Source organism: Glossina fuscipes, unplaced genomic scaffold (genome assembly GCF_014805625.2).
Source record: "Glossina fuscipes isolate IAEA_lab_2018 unplaced genomic scaffold, Yale_Gfus_2 128, whole genome shotgun sequence".
In the NCBI taxonomy this organism is placed as follows: Eukaryota; Metazoa; Arthropoda; class Insecta; order Diptera; family Glossinidae; genus Glossina; species Glossina fuscipes.
Genome location: NW_023998471.1, coordinates 1,475,176 through 1,492,178, shown reverse-complemented (window position 1 = coordinate 1,492,178; position 17,003 = coordinate 1,475,176). Strand labels below are relative to the sequence as shown.

The window sequence follows — 17,003 nt, the reverse complement described above, 5'->3', positions numbered from 1 at the left end:
GTTGAGAAGGAAGCGGGTACTTATAAGCAAACGAAAAAAAACCTATGAAAAGTTTACTGAAGAGAAAAGATTTCTTAATGTTAAGCGGACGAAAAGTAAACTTTCAAAGCTATTAGCATAAAAAAAAACTTATTACTGTTGTTATTATTATAATTTTAGACTAATGAAATAAATTCTTAGACTAAAAAAAAAAAGACATTGAGCACTAGAAACACAGGCTATCGACTCTAATTTATATAAATGTACATTAGATATTGAGCCTAGTAGTTTTGAATTGATATTCTGTTGTGAAGCTGATTTTAGAATGTCCAAAGGGTTAATCGTTACAAATGCAAAACTTCTAGCCAAGGAAAAGTTAAGGCAGTCGCAGAGAATGTGCTTTATAGTGAGAATTTGTCCACAAATCCAGATTGGGGAGGAAGACTTCTTCAAGATCCATTGGTGAGTTACAATTGTATGACCAAGGCGAATTCTCGAAAATGTTTAGATCTTAGTTTTTCTCAACATTTGCTGGATATAAAAGTGGGGTTAATTGAGGGATAATGGAAGGGTAGCGTTGATGATAGTATTGTAGATTTCCTTCTATAATTTTCTCTTTAACTTTTCTTTCAATGTATCTATGAAGATCCAACTTTGCCATGACATCATCCATAATTAGAGGAGCAGAAGCAGCATACTTTGCCGCCCGATCAGCCCGCTCATTTCAAAATAAACCCATATGACTAGGTACCGATAGCATTTTAATAGATTCGAGGATGTTGATTGCCTTCGTACTATCTTTTTCTTTTGTAAAAATGTATACATCGCCTGCGTAGAGGCAATGTTCCACTCTTGGTACACGACAAAGAATTTTGCTAATTTCGTTGAAGGTGATTTGGAAAAGCGTGACAGAAAGAGGAGATCCTTGCGGAATGCCATTCATTAGCGGAAAGGAATCAGAGACATGATTGTTGATTCTAACTTTAAACCGCCGATGCGACATGAATGATTTGATGTAGTTGAAAAATTTGGGTCCAACATTCCATGATTTCAAGAGTCTTAAACTAACATGAAGACCAACTCTGTCAAATGCTTTTTCGAAATCAATTGAAAGAATTATTACATGGTTTCGTTCGGAAATTGCTTTGCTTGAAAAATAATCAATATCTAACAGAGCGTCGATGTACCCTCTACCCCGCTTGAAACCAACTTGTTGCTTTGTTATCAGATTCTTGAACTCAAGAAACCAAGATAATCTAGATGCCATAATCTTTTCCAATACCTTTGAGAGGCAAGATAAAAGGGAGATTGGGCGATAGTCCGATGCGATGGAGGCATTTTTTGACTTTGGAATTGGAACAACTGTAGCCAGTTTCCACACGTAGGTTATATGGCCAGTCAAAAATACCGTATTATATAGGTCCAGTAATTTCTTTTTACTAGACTTAGACATAGCGCTGATCATTTGGTATGAGATGCGGTCTAGACCAGGTATCCTCCCCTTCAAATTGGAGAGACAACTTCCAAGTTCTAAGGTGGATATGCAATTTTCCAGGAACATGGCACATCTATCAATATTATTTCAAAGAGATATTGGAGTCCTTTCATTTTCGACGAAAGCACTGAAGAAGTTGCTGTCAGAGGAGTGTTCGCACCACACTTTTCCAAAGTAATTAGAAATCTCATCTGCATCAGTTAAAGTTCCATTGGGAGTGCAGATGGCAGAGATTTCGTTCAGATTTGAAGTTCCATTAAGTCTGTTGATTTTGTTCCTGACAACTTTCATTGATGTATTTCTGTGAATTCCTCCCGAAAAAAGTTCGAACCTAAGTGCCTTTGATTTTCGTAGTTCCTTCCTGAATAGAGCATTGGCCTTTTTGTATAATAACAAATGATCCTGAACAGGACATCTCTTAAAGCGGTGCCATAGATTCATTTTATTTTTCCTCAAAAACGAAAGCGTGTTGTTCCACCAAGGAACCCTAGCTCGTTTAAAAGAGGTGTTGGATTGAGGAATAGAAAGGTGAGCAGCCGTGCGAATCGCTTCAGACATAATGGCAGCATCATGGTTGCAGTTCCCGTTAAATGGCTTTGAATTCAGAAATGACTTGGCCTGTTTGGAGTAATTGATCAGATCCGCTTTATCTAGGAGAAATTTGGCCTGTTTTACTGGAGTAACAGAGGACTTTGAAAGGTTAAGATCGATTATGATTGGAAAGTGATGACTGTTATGTAGATCATCAGAAATAGGCCAGGAAACCAGAGGAAGAAGTGAGGAAGAGCAACATGTCAAATCAATATGTGAAAAGGTGTGATGAGTTGAAAAGTGCGTTGGTTTTCCATCATTTAAAATGCAGAGATGGCTTTGAATGAAAGCCTTTTCTAAGACAGTACCACGAGTGTTGTTCACTGTTGAGTCCCAGATGGTATTCCAGCTATTAAAGTCGCCGCATATAATTAATGGGGGGAATGTACGGAGAATAAAATGAAGAGTTTTTGCTGAGAAAACGATTATGAAAGGGGGATATAGAGCGAAAGCACTGCAAATTTTATGTTAGAGATTATTTGTATCGCTGCGGCTTGTATGTTTGAGCTAAAATTTAAGCTTTTATGAGGTATACTTGATTTTATGAAAACACCAACTCCTTGTTTGGAATATGATTTTTGATCAGCATTCGTGAAGTATCCAGTTTACGATTTGGGTGGAATAGGATTAAAAGAGCTTCTACAATGGGTTTTTTGAAGGGATATAAAGGTGGGATTAAAATCATTTATGAGTGTACGGAGTTCATCAAAATTATTAATAAGTCCTTTAATGTTCCATTGTGGAATTTTAAAAACTTTATTAAAATGGCTGTTATTGAGCTTTTGGTCTGACCGTGGCCATTTTAACATACACTGTTTGTTTGATTCTTGTTAAAATACGCATCATGTTTTAAATCGCTATGTGTTACTGTGTAAAAATTGCCTTAAATTAAAACAAGTAAAGTAAAGTAAAAACAAGTCAAACCATTGCTTATACATTGTTAAATACCGTACGTCACTTCAGTTAATACAGTTATTCATATAACCACTTTCAAAATAGGTTATGATATGGGAAATGGTCGAAAAAATGGTCCGATCGGAACAATCGTCCTTAGACGAAAACAAATCGATCTCCCAAATTTCTTCGAAACATCGCAAAAATCGCGAAAACGAGGCTTACAGTGATTCTCAATCGATCAGTATAAAGGCGAGTCTATCCCAAGCCGCTTTGGATGTTGCATACATCCGCACAACGTTAATAAATTGTTGTGCCACAAGTGTGGGCAAATCTTCAGTACTTCATACATTAAATGAGTACATAAATTTTTGTCACACTACATTTCATTTGTGGGTAGTTAAAATGTGACCGGAGAGACAAGAAAAAATACTTATGCCGGTTTTTTAGCTATTCGAAAGGGATCACAACCATTCTTAAGCTTGAACGTTAGGCGAAATTTTAGCTTTCCCTCTTACATTTTCTGGGAAGGCGGACCGAACTCGTTAAATTTATTCAAATGAAACATTTCAATCAATTGTCATTTAATCATTTCCATGGTTAGCCATTGATCTCTAAAACTATTGACTTATTCCCTTCTTGACATGTTCCGGTATAAATATCATATTCGTTTTCCTTATAAAAATTGCTTGGTAGGATTAGTAGGAGGAGATCTTCATTAAATATTTATAAAAATTTTAGAAACTTTAGAACGTACTACACTGTATAGGTAGTCAATAGTGTAACAGCTTTCTTACTTCTGACACCCTTTAATTTGATACTCTTGGTTATTGATAACCAAATACTTTCTATACCTGCATTTCAAGAACAACGCGAAATGTTAAAAACAAAACAAACTATTATACTTAAGTATTTCGATTGTAAAATAAATAGACTTAGATCACTTCAGTGTTCTCGTGTCAATTTTCTATTCTAGGATTAATATATAAATACTGTTAATGTTGGCAAAAGAATACGATTATAGCGGTGTATATGTGTATTGGCGTGATCGTATGACGATGATGTGTTAGCAGTTATTCGTATTCGAAAGAATGTGATTTTGAGCATTGTTACTATTTTCCATTTTCAACTTACTTACATAATGAAAAGTTTCAAAATTTAATATGAATATAGATTTATCGGATTCCCTTCTTTACGTACATATACGAAAACTGTTAAAGATCACTTTCATATTTATAGTTAAGGGGAAAAAAAGTTTCCATAACATTTTAGTAAAGATTATGGAGCCAATTATGGGCCCAAACATTTCATTTAAACTAATTTATTGTTCTTGAGATCTCAGCAGTTTCATATCTTGCCTTATGATAAAATAATTCTTCAAATGTTATGCCCATTACATATACAGAATAGGAAATAGGTTTGCCAAATATGAATGGCGTGTTTTGGGGCAAGAACAGGATGGTTCAATGTTGGTAAGAGAACTCGGTCTACCTTTCACATTAAAACTGCGCTCGCTTCAGGAAGGTTCATTTGACAGCAAAACTGGTGACTATGTATATCGCCAATAAGCGTCATTTTATGGAGGTTTCAGTTTCCACTTGCAACTCCATAAACAGCCTTTTATTAAAGTTATGTTTACTGAAGCGAGATGTGTTATGGATACTTGAAAATTATTGTAGGAATAATATCGTCATTTAAACCTCAAAATTTTTTTTTTTCCAGAAACGGCACACTTGCATAAATTATGATCAAAATAGAATCCAAAAACAGCGCACTTGAAGTGTATGAAAAGTCGACCCTGCCCGAAGAAGAAAACGACTTTTTGCTTAATTTAGCAAATTAAAAAGCCTTATTATTATTAGTATACTAAATTTTAGCGTTTATTCGTCTTTTCGATTCTTTTTATTTTCTTTTTTTATTTTAAATAATATTTAAGAAATATATTATTCGGAATGTTTAGAGTTAGATTTTCTAATTGCTTTGATTGTAAGTAAATAAAATATATGTTTTTCAATTTTTAATAAACAATAATTAAGCACTTATCAGTTTGAAAGTTGGTGAATAATTAAGGGGAAAAAGTTAGTTTTTCTTTAATTTTTGTTAACTACTACGAGGTAGTTACGGAAAGATATACAATGAATAGTGCACTATCGGACTTGACTTTATTTATAATTAAAAAAAAATCTACATCTAAATCGATCCAAATCCCCATCCCGCGCTACAGTAACCAAAACCATTTCGCTGAGTAATAAATGTTTCTTCATCATCCTTTTTTTTGGGATAGGCAGACAAGAAAAATTAAAGTTCATTTACTTTGCTGTAACTAAAAAGGTATATATAATAATAAGTATTCGTTAAAGCTCGTTACCTTCGTGCTTATACAGTTGACATTGACATAAGATACGTTTCGCTTTTGACTTTTTAAAATTTCGAATGTGTAGATCGATAGATAATCCCAATTATCAATGCTTACATTAAGTAAAGGATTTTTGCTTTTGAAATATATGGTGTTGTGAAGTTGAAAAATCTTATTAAAGTTCCACATGTTTCCCATGCTTATTAATTACTTTAAGTTTTTCCTGTTTTGGCGCCACATTATCAGCCGGAATATTCTCCTTTATGGGGGCAGGTTCTTTCGGTATTCGAGTTCCCTCCATGGATGGACTTTTTACAGTTTTGGTTGTGCTCGGCTTCTCTGTAGTGCTCGATTTTAATGACGTCCTTGTCGTCGTCGTGCTTGCAGAAGGGACGACGGTTGTCTTTGCTGAGATAACGGGCTTCGATGTTGTCGGAGTAGATCTGGCATGAGTGACTGTAGGTTTAGTAACGACTGGTGGCGCTGTTGTCGTCTTTTCCATTCGTGGTTTCAAAGAAGGTTCAATTTCCATGCCTTCATATCTCACATTATTTATCCGGGCTTGTAGCATTGGCTTTTTGGGCACTGGCGATTTAACACGAACGAGGAAACGATTAAACGGCGATCCCAAATATAAATAATCATTAAATTCTAACACATGACAGGCCGCTCCAACACTTTTATCAAAACCATGCAAAGATCCCACTATATTGCCATCCCAATCTAGACGAACAATTGTAGAACGTTTCGGAATCATAAAAGAGACACTTTCGCCGTGGCCAATAAAGTGCACAAAACGTTGCGAAAATTTGTTCGGGTAAATATTATTGAATGCACGAAATGGCGCCTCGAACAAATATAAGATACGAGCCAAAAATAAACGCAAATTAGGGAATTCCGAGAAGATGGCAAAAAGACTAGGATTCTGGCTGTCCACAGAGAGAATTAACGGAACCCAAATTCCATCTTCGTTTGGCGTTAAATTGTCGGGCAATCCAGGCAAACCTTCGACAAAGACCTCGCCTTTACCAGCACTGCTGCCTTTAAGATGATATTTCATTAAGCGCGATGCTCCTGTTTCTGCAACAACCAAAAAATCCTCCTCAGGGCTTAAAGCAACACCGTTTGCAAAATATAAATTATCAAGCAGTACTTTACTTTCATTTTTTACACGATCGTATTTAAAAAGACTGAAATGGAATGTTTAATTCAATTTGTTTTTACGAGCATACAAACACACGAAAAAAAAGCATTATTAATTGAGAAATTAAAATTATAAAACCATAGGAATAAGGATCAAGATCAGCATATTAATTTATGACAACGAGATAGCTCATACAGTAACTTGGTAACGGTACCATAAAAAGTCATTTTCTTCTTGATGCATATGGATATATTTGCGGTTATCTTGGACATTTTGATTCAAAATTTCGTCCAGACTGTCCGCTCCGAATAATTTTTTACAATCTTTCATCAAATTAGGTCTTAAATATTTCGGAGAATTTTTTGAAGTCCAATTTCAAAAAGTATTACGGATATAGCGGTTCGGAGTAGTGGTAGATATCTCGAAAGAAGTTTTTTACACAACTCGTGTGGCAATAAGTCCAAGTTATCGACATGTATTGAGCAACTATTGTTATGCTATAAATACGTACTTTATGGGGAAACGTAGAAACTATCCTACATGTATGTGACGAAAAAAATGTATGGCTCATGTGTTCTAAAACATAAAATCAAGACTTAAAAAGCGGCTGTCGTCGTTCCCTGTAAACAAATACTTGATAATAATTTCTACGGGTTACAATTTGTTATCTTAATATGCTCTAACTTCGAGATAGTAATGTAAAGAAATTATATTTAAATATTCATTGCAACCGTGCTAAGCAGAACTTACCGGCCGGAAGGATTCGCAAAGGCTGTAAATACCAAATCTTGTAATAAAAAGTCAGAACTTGAATCTGTCCAATATATGTTCCCATCTTTATCAACGGCAACATCATTAAATAATTTTGCGGGACGATTGACTGTTTTGCCAGGCAGCTCTTGGAGCGGTGAAACCAATAATTGTTTCTTTTTAGTTTTAAGATCGAATAACCAAATTCCATAATACGCATCGGCAATAATTAAATTATTCCCTTTAGTATCAAAAGCCAAACCTAATGGTCGACCGCAGCGTTTTTCCTCAAAAACATCTTCTACGACGAATAAAAATTCTATACTGTAGCAAATGTGCAAAATCATAGTAAACTTAAAGTTATATAAGTACCACATGCTTGGCCAAGTTTGGTGACATGCGTTATGTGAGCACCATTTACTTTAATGACTTCACCACCGTGAATACCCATATAAATGTCATTCCCGCTAGATTTTATTAAACATTCCGGCCCATAAATGCGACCGTTCAGCAATCGTTCCGCATTGTCTAAATGATGATTTGGTTCTAAAGCACCTTTTAAGTCTTTATTGGCTGCAAGTCTAAATTATGGTAACAGTCGTGCATGAATGCATTTGCAAATTATTTAATCAATAAGAAATGGTTTCTCTTCGGCGATTACTTACTTGAAACCCACAAATGGGAAAGTCGTACGTGGCGGTAAACCAGGTATAAGACATACAATTAAAAATACAACAATAAAATTTACGGCTTTAATCCCCAATCCATACAGTAAACCCATTATTATGTTTTTTCACTCTACAAATTTTTCAAAGAAATTTGTATATATACGTATATATGTACGTACTATTACGAACTTTGGAATCGAAAATTTATATCTCCGAAATAGTCCACACACCGTTAAAAAAGTCGTTCAACTTCTTCACCTTTATTTGCAAAATATAAAATGTGCTATGAAATTTTCTCCGGAGCGCCGACACTAACCTACATTGCGAAAATTTTGCACAGTCTCCAAAAAGAAGTCTGCAAAATAAAACAAACCAATAGAAAAAAATCGCAAGTATATGACACGCGTTATCATCTATTTTGTTCTATGACATTTAACGATTCATTTACTGTGTGTTGTTTTTTTCTGCAAGCTTTCCGATAAGAAAAAATAGCTAGCGAAGAAGAAAGACAGAAAATATATCAAGCGATACTCATGTAAGCGATTATTAAAAAGTGGTGATTTGCTCTCTATCTCTCTTTCTCGTTCTCTCTCTTTCTTTATTGGTTTCTCTCTTCTCCAGGCATTTGTAAAAAAAAAAATGGAATAACGATGACAGCAATACGACAATGCTGCCAAGTATTCAAACAAATCTTCTCAGAGAGACTAATTGGTATCGAGAGAATCTGAGAATAAGCGTATTATCTATGATGCCTTTAAAAAATAAGCGTATTATCTATGGTGCCTTTAAAAAATAGGCGTATTATCTATGGTGCCGAGGTATGCGAGTTTAGCTGTCGAAACACGATTGTAGGAAATTCGACGATGTTGCAGGATAAGATCTACTTACTGATAATGCTAAAGGAAAAAAATATAAAAATATATCAATAATTAATAAACAATTCATTAGAAATTTATTTTAATTCTCATTTAAGAAGATAAGAATTGATTTCATAAAACAGAGTTGATTTGTTCATAATTAATTTTGTTTTCGTGTTGTTATCTTCATGTGTTTTGCATTTAAGAACTAAAGTTTTACGATTCAAAATTATTATTTTTTTTTTTTTTTTGTTTTTGATTCTACTGATGTCGGAATAACATACTTCCTTGCGTAAACTAATAACATGGCAGAAGGCACAACGGGAACAACACAAGACCAAGGTAAGTAAATAATATTATTAGATATATTAAGCTATTCTTTTAAGAACTTTGATTAAAATAGGACGTGGCCATGAAGATTACTATTTGATAGCTGACCAAGATCAAAATAATGCGAACAAAGAAAGCGCAAAACGTTATTCAAGGTGCAGCAGCGCGGGCAGCATTCACACACCAAACTCTTCACCCCATCACACAGGTAGGAAATGTCAATATTAACACATCCCAGTAATAATGGCATCTTATGGATTTTAGATGATGATGATGATAGCGGCGATAATAGTATTGGACGTGCAGGTGCAACGGTTACCACTGCTTTAAGTTATAAGGAACGGCGTCGAGAAGCCCATACGCAGGCCGAACAAAAGCGTCGCGATGCTATTAAAAAGGGTTATGATAATTTGCAAGAATTGGTACCCAATTGCCAACAAAATGACACTTCGGGTTACAAATTAAGTAAGCAACTTATATTGCAAAAATCGATAGACTATATTGGGTATCTAAATCAGCAAAAGAAGAAGCAAGAAGAGGAATTTGCATCTCTTCAAAAGGAGGTAATTGCCTTACGTATTATACAAAATAGTTACGAACATATGTTGCAACATCAAAAAGCTAATCCCGGACCTGAAGAAGCTCGCCTTACCGATGATGCAAAATTTCAAGTGGTATTTATAACATAAACTAATGGTTTTAAAATTTTTATTAATTCCTTTTTTTCTCCCAGTTTCAAGCTTTGATGGATGAAATGTTTATAACCTTTCAACATATTCCAATGGACAATTTTAAACAACTTATTGCCGGTGTTATCCCTTGGTTGGAAGAGCATTGCAAACCACACATATTAAGAAATATATTAAGTTACACGCTTCAACAGATGCAAGCTTCTCAGAATCGAAAGCAGAAATCCCCACAAGAAACATCTGATATGGACGAGCAAGCCGCCCTTACTTTTAGTTAATTTTCTGTGATTTTATTATTTTTACTTAAGCCATTTATAGTTTTATCTTTTTTTTTTCTTAACGTTTCATTCAAATTTTCGTATTTTTATAAAAATCTATATCTATATTACGATTACGATGCATCGGACCATGTAATGAGAGGAGGATACTTAAGGCGAACTGTCGAATTGTCTATGCAATTTAACCACAAATCATATCCAATACAATATTTATCATTTGTTTTCCATTTAATTACGTTTTTAATAACTACTCCTTTCTGATCAAAGTTAAGCAATAAAAGCAAATCCAAAAGTTTACACAACGTATAGAACTTCCAAGGTTTAATTTGTCTACAATTACTTTCAATAACATTTCGTATTTGTCCCATTAAATAATCGTAGCTATCAATATTAGGCATAAAACGCGATTCATGTTTAATTTTCAAGCAACCGTCCTTTAATGTAAGTATTAAGCCTTCCAAGAAATTTTCATTTTTCACTTTAAATAAAATTGCAGATATTTGAAGCAAAATTAAGGGCAATTCGTGTGTGAACTCGTGAGCTCTAACAAAGCAAGTTGAGGCGAGTTTTCTTATTTTTTCACATTGGTGACTAAGCAGATTCCAAGTGAGTTGACGAAATGATTGCATGAAAGAAGCGGTCGACGTTTCATCCCCATGCAAGTATTCCACCTTTTGCAAAAATCCCAAATACAGAAGAAGGGATTTCGTTGAAGTTTTTTTTGATAAACAATAGCTTAAAATGTAATCACAAACTATTGGAAATTTACGCAAAATATAGCTAAATGTAATATCTGAAGGCTCCCAATTTAAAGTTCTATCCTCGCATTGACCGCATTGACTGCGTTGAGCGGTTATCTTATTGACTAAAGAGCTAAACAATTGCAATGAAGCATTGTATGTAGTCCACTCAGCGCTGTCGATATATTTTACAGTAGCCATTAATATTTCACTGTAATATGGGCTGATTGCTTCTTTGATTTCAGCGTCCTTGACTAAAACACAAAGATAGTGAAGAACCAAAGCCTCAATGCGATCACAATTTGCTTTATCGTGATCGTTCGCCTCGAACGGTTGTAGGTTCAATATTTTTAGAAGGTCTGTAACTGCTTTTTCCAAGATATATCCAGAACGTTTATTCTCGTTTTTTACAATATGTAAGATCATAATTGAGAAGCCTGCTCCTCTTCTACTAGTACTAATAAAATTATCTTCTAATTGATACAGACACTGAACGCGTGTGCACAAAAAGCTATAAGCCCGGGAACTGGTAGGCAATTGCAACGTTATATTTTTCGTCAATTGACCAATGGAAGATCCAGCCGCTTCTGTAGCTCCTTTGTGTCTTGTATGTATCAATATAGATTCAATAATTTGTAGGCAAGCTCGCAAACATTTCCAATCGTCATCAGACGTTTCACTAGTTTTTATCAAAAAACAGCCTAGTGTAGAAGCAATATCACTGCATGCTCTCAAACTAAACCAAAAGGAGGTGATCAAAAATTTCCTGTCATCTTCATGATTTTCACTTATATATTCACTACGAGCAATCAACATTTCAAGGCTCTGATCCATGTCCTCGAAAGTGACATTATATTGTTTATACGTTGTATTCGAAAGACTAAGCATATCCAGTATAGTATTTACAATAGCCTCAGAAATGCATAAAATTTTAGAAATACTCTTCAATATTAAATCTGCTCTAGATTTGGCAATTGTATCAAGTACAGATATATATCCAAATAAATGTCCGCTCTTACAAGCTAATAAAGGATCTTCGTTAAAAGATTTTATACTGGCGCCCAGTCGAACAATAATATCATGAACTAATAAGCAAATGTCTTCAGAGCTCGGGTCATTCTGTAAAAGAATTGTTGCATATATCGAACTTAAATTACATTTGTCGATATCGGGTGAAGAAAACATTGTCTTGCACATTTCTATCATAGAGTTATTAGGCGCCTGTCCAGGCATTAATTGCATAAGATTTAATGTAGTTTCACGGCTATCCTCAAAAGCGGTGGTAGTATCCTCCAATGAAACGTATAAGCTTTTCCACATTTCTGTCGCATTTATTACATTCCGTCTCTTCAAAAAGGAACCGAGTTTCCCATTTTCAGATATTTGGCAACTTTTCGCATTTTTTTTCACACTGTCGATGTAAAGCGAATTCATAAGTATTTCGATCATTTTCAATGAAAAAATCTTTGGCTGATATAGAGTGTTGTTCATATTCTTCTCGCATAGTTCTTGCAATTGTTTGAAGAATTTTGTAATGCTCGCTGCAGATGATGACGATGGCTCGCCCAGTCTTGCAAATATTTTTGCCGTATAATTGATGACGGCGGGCATTTTAGCGAAAATGCTATTTCGAAAATGTGAACTTTCCACAGAGATGTGAGATTCTATGAAATGATAAATGAATTCTAAACTATCCTCGATTGCGAAATTTTCTAAATTATCTACAATAAATGCAAATATATGCAGTTGCACTTCTAAATTAAATTGAAAACAATTCGTTAACAATTCTGTGCTAAATTTAAAAAAATATAATTTAGACAAATTAAAAACATGCTTTGAAAAAGTGCTAAGTAATATAATTGAACGGTAATCGCTTAAATTATCCTCTAAATTACTTTCACTTTGTATATAATCTACTTCCTTCAATATTTGTTGAATGATTTGAAATAGCTGATCCTTTTTACATACATACGGAATCCAATGGGCATATAAATTTCGAATTTCAATTTCCGAGCCTTTAGTTAATACATCAGCAATAAAGGGCAATATGTGATCCGAGGCACGATCACTTAGCTTTTTTATAAGACATTGACTAGGGGCAAGTAGATTTTTATGATAAAGACTCATACGTAATCCATTTAAAAAGTCTTTCTTATCATAGTCCGTTAGTAATAAAAATTCTTCTAAAGAATTTCTCGTAAAGATACTACCAAGTATGTACAATTTATTCCGATTTGTCCAAGGCCAAAATTTTACGATATGCACGAAGTAAGCGAGTGCCGTCGCTTTGTTAAGGCAGGAATTATTTAATAGATGTAAAACTTCATCCTTGATAGAATTCTGACCGCATTGTAAGCAGAAGTAAATTTGATCCAAACGTAAGGTTGGCATTTCTAAGTCTGGCGATTTTTTACAACACAGATTAAGACATCTCATGATGATTAATAATGATGAATGATTTTTATCTACCGCTTTGCCGAGGGCTTCGTGGCATAGTAATCTCATTGACTCAAATTCCAATTGGTTGAAGTGGTTACTCTGTAGCAAGGATTGTATGATTAAAAAATCTTTAATGCCCAAATGTGACTTGGATATGTCATATATACGATGAAAATAATTTTCTATTATATCATATTTTTTAACGATTTCAAAATATGTTCGAGTAGCCAGATTAATAATCAGTAGGTTGAAGACTTTTGGATTTTTGTCATAATTGCATAACTCCTTATCGATAATATCCTTAATATGTTCCAGTATTTGAATAGCTTCGTCTTTTCCCAATGTCTTTTTGCGAATTTCCTATAATATGCAAGAGAAAAGAAAAAGGAAAAAAACACTTTTTTTAAATTTTGTAAAACAAAATGTCCAATTTTATAAGTGGAAAGAATACATGACGAGCCACACAAAGGCCCGAGGTACGAAATGTGCAAATTAAGCTTGAACTCTAAGAACAAGAGAAATACAATGCAATATTTGATTAATTTTTCTTGGGAATACATACATATTTTTATATATATTTTTGTTTATTATTAATTTCATCTTTTCATATCATTGCTAAATAGTCTGTAAATAAGTACAAAAAAGTCTGTACTTTTCTTTTACTAATCATCTAATTTCTTTAATAAATGCTGCTATGATTTTATAGGCGTGGCATTCCATTTTACCCTATTTCCAAAAATAAAAAAATTACTCTTTCCATATAATAACTTATACAAGTGCTTTGCTTGAAATATAATATATAATCTTTTTATTATAAATGTATCAAAAATAGGCATTCATCTCCCCTTGTACGTCTCCTCAATAGTTTTATACAATTTTTATAGGCGTGGCATTCGATTTTACCCTATTTTCAAAAATAAAAAGATTACTCTTTCCATATAATAACTTATACAAGTGCTTTGCTTGAAATATAATATACAATCTTTTTTATATAAATGTATCAAAAATAGGCATTCATCTCCCCTTGTACGTCTCCTCAATAGTTTTATACAATTTTTATAGGCGTGGCATTCGATTTTACCCTATTAACGCCCACTTTTTGATTGAAATTGGTTAAAAATATTGTTTTTCTACTCGTTAATACAACGACAAAAATTTTCATACTTGATAACTGATCCTGCAACGCTTGCACAAAAATTTAGGATGAGATTAATTTATTTAATGCAAACGAATTTGGAAATGCGTTTAGTGTTAAAGAAGATATATAGTTGTGTAGATAAGATTAATGTTGCTTACTAATGCGACTGACCTCTATAACCACTTTGTAAAGTATATACAAACCCTTATCTCAAAAGATTTCCGAAACTTTTCTTTAACAAAGAGTGTGGAAAAATTTTTCAATACAAAATTTTATAGAGAAAGCCAAGAACAAAAAGCCATTTGCACTTATTTCCGTAATTTCGTTTGTTCGTTTCTATTTGAATTTTCCATTTTACTTCTTTTTATTTCATTTTTTGAAACCTTTACCGAATCGTTTTCTATGTCGGCGCCAGTAATCTATCATTGCAATGCAAATTACAATGCGTAATATTGTCCACCAGATAGCAGTAAGTTTGGAAGTACATGTTTATATATATAAAAAAAATGAAAAAAAAAAAAAACTATTTAATTATTTCCAGATACTCTCGCTGTACGCTTTCATACTGACAGCGCTTCACGAAAAACCACAGACTTCGAACAAAATTAAACCGAAAAAATTTTTTTTTCTCATCTGCTTCTTTCATTCCATCAAATATTGTCATTTTTGTTCCTTTGTTTTTTTATTTAAATAAAATTGTTCAACAAAATGAAGAAAAAAACGTTTAAAAAAAAAACTCTTTAAATAAAGAACATTTTTTTTTTATACAAATAATCAAACTTGTGTTTCTATAATTCGCTATAACTGATTTATAGGGAATATCGGAAAAAGTCTTACAAACTGAGATTTTTATCTCGAAAAGTAATGAAAAGTAATCCCTTTGAAATGATGCTTTCTTTGGCCACAACGCGAAAAGAATAAAAAAAAAAACAATTTTTTTCTTTAATTTACACAAGTTTTGAAAAGTAAAGAAAACAATAATTTTGAAAGTCACCCGCTTACCTAATTTTCTTTTTAAATCTTTTTAATCAGCAAAAAATGGGAGCAAATAAAGGTAACGTTTCATAAAAAAGTGTGGGCCGATACGAAGATGAAATTCTGTCCTCAGTGGATTCCCGGCCTTATGCGCGAACAACAATAACCAATATGACAAGCTTTCAAAAATTTACATCCTGCCATGAATTGTTGTCACAGTCTGTTGCTGAGTTTTCGACAAGTGGATATGAATTCCATCTCTCTGACAAAGAGTTAATAGAATGCTGCACTAAAGCGGAGGATGCAATGAAAGAAGCAAAAAATGTAGAGGCTCCCGAAGAGCAAGAAACAATTGTGGATGTAGTGTTTGAGAACTCTCCAGATGACAACAAAAAAAAAACAATAGTTGACATAATATTTGAGGACTTTTCTACATCGCCTTTTAATAGTCCTGTAGTATCACCGGAAACTAAGTTAAGAAATTTGGAACGGTCCCCTTTATATATTTTACGCGAAAAACCAAGAAAAACCTATAGTCGCGAATTTAGAGAAAAGGCAAAATTGGCTCTTTTGTACGATTCTACGCCAGAAAGTAAGTAGCTCTTTATAAGCTTTTTTTAAAAAGTCTAGCTTTCTAAATTCATTTTAGGAGAAGATTCAGACCGTGGTTATATCGAAAAAGAAGACACATACAACGCAAATGAAAGTAAGTTGTTTTTAAAATCCGCGATGAGACAATATTTAAATTAATCCAAAATTTTTTAGATCTAGTACCATCTAATCAGTATAAAAGCAACAATTACGATTCGGATGACGATGATAATGACATTTTTGCTTTCATAAGCACTCAGAAAATCCTACGTCAAGATGTGAAGGTCAATAATGTTACATCAGGACTTCAAAAGGTTAGCGGGGAACGGCCGGAGTTGGGAGAAGGCAAAAATGAAGTTTCTGCTGGTTTTGAACCAGCGAATGGTAAAACAATCCCCATATCGGAAGAGAGCAAAAGATCCGTACAAAGTATTCTAAAAGAATTTCAAGGCAATTTGCATGAAAAATATTATGAAAGTGTACTAAAAGACACAAAAGCTGAAATATTGATTAAAAGGACGTTTGGAAAAACTGCAAACAGCAGTGCGCAAATAGCCAAAAAAACAGACGTTCAAGCGATGTGCAAAGAAGAAAAAATGGACGAAGCTCCCAGCACCAGCAAATTTGCAGCAGTAGCTGCTCCGTGCCGTAAATGGCGTTCGCTTTCTTTAAATCCAAAATTTAACAGGCCAATAAATGAGCGGATAGCCCAGGGTATGATATTCCTCATATTTCATTATGCTTATTATTTCATTATTATTTTGATTGGCTTTAAAGGTAACCAAAGAGACAAGAGCTTGGTGCTGAGAGAAACTAATACTAATGTTACATCAGGATTTCAAAAGGTTAGCGGAGAACGGCCGGAGTTGGGAGAAGGCAAAAATGAAGTTTCTGCTGGTTTTGAAACAGCGAATGGTAAAACAATCCCCATATCGGAAGAGAGTAAAAGAGCCGTGCAAAATATTTTAAGAGAATTTCAAGACAATTTGCAAGAAACGAATTATGAAACTGAACTGAAAGACATGAAAGCTCGAATGCAGTCCAAGTTTGGAAAAACTGCAAACAGCAGTGCGCAAATAGCCAAAAAAA

The 17,003-nt window shown here is 33.8% G+C and overlaps 3 protein-coding genes across 5 annotated transcripts in view; 1 reads left to right on the top strand and 2 right to left on the bottom strand.

Moving 5' to 3' along the window:
* Positions 1-4,911: 4,911 nt before the first annotated feature.
* LOC119640850 (adipocyte plasma membrane-associated protein) lies at positions 4,912-8,239 on the bottom strand. 3 transcript variants are annotated; one of them, XR_005247751.1, is made up of 5 exons: positions 7,875-8,237; positions 7,582-7,790; positions 7,210-7,510; positions 5,328-6,505; positions 4,913-5,227 (listed from the first exon to the last, which is right to left on the bottom strand). XR_005247751.1 is itself a non-coding variant. In XM_038039116.1 (5 exons), exons 2-5 carry the CDS (start codon positions 7,988-7,990, stop codon positions 5,491-5,493), a joined length of 1,641 nt encoding a protein of 546 aa, XP_037895044.1. In that variant the 5' UTR covers positions 7,991-8,007; positions 8,067-8,238; the 3' UTR covers positions 4,913-5,490. The 3 variants fall into 3 exon arrangements, 2 of the variants coding, with proteins under 2 accessions (XP_037895045.1, XP_037895044.1); XM_038039116.1 differs by having other exon boundaries at positions 4,913-6,505; positions 7,875-8,007; positions 8,067-8,238; XM_038039117.1 differs by having other exon boundaries at positions 4,912-6,505; positions 7,210-7,507; positions 7,875-8,239.
* Positions 8,240-8,861: 622 nt separating this feature from the next.
* On the top strand, positions 8,862-10,095 carry LOC119640849 (max-like protein X). The gene is made up of 4 exons (XM_038039114.1): positions 8,862-9,076; positions 9,138-9,272; positions 9,329-9,738; positions 9,798-10,095. Exons 1-4 carry the CDS (start codon positions 9,040-9,042, stop codon positions 10,029-10,031), a joined length of 816 nt encoding a protein of 271 aa, XP_037895042.1. The 5' UTR covers positions 8,862-9,039; the 3' UTR covers positions 10,032-10,095.
* The window catches only part of LOC119640848, a 9,325-nt gene continuing 2,378 nt past the window's right edge, over positions 10,057-17,003 (bottom strand). Inside the window, exon 2 of the mRNA XM_038039113.1 lies at positions 10,057-13,570. Coding sequence (XP_037895041.1) covers positions 10,145-13,570 — 3,426 coding nt within the window. The 3' untranslated portion in view covers positions 10,057-10,144. The remainder of the gene's footprint in view (positions 13,571-17,003) is intronic.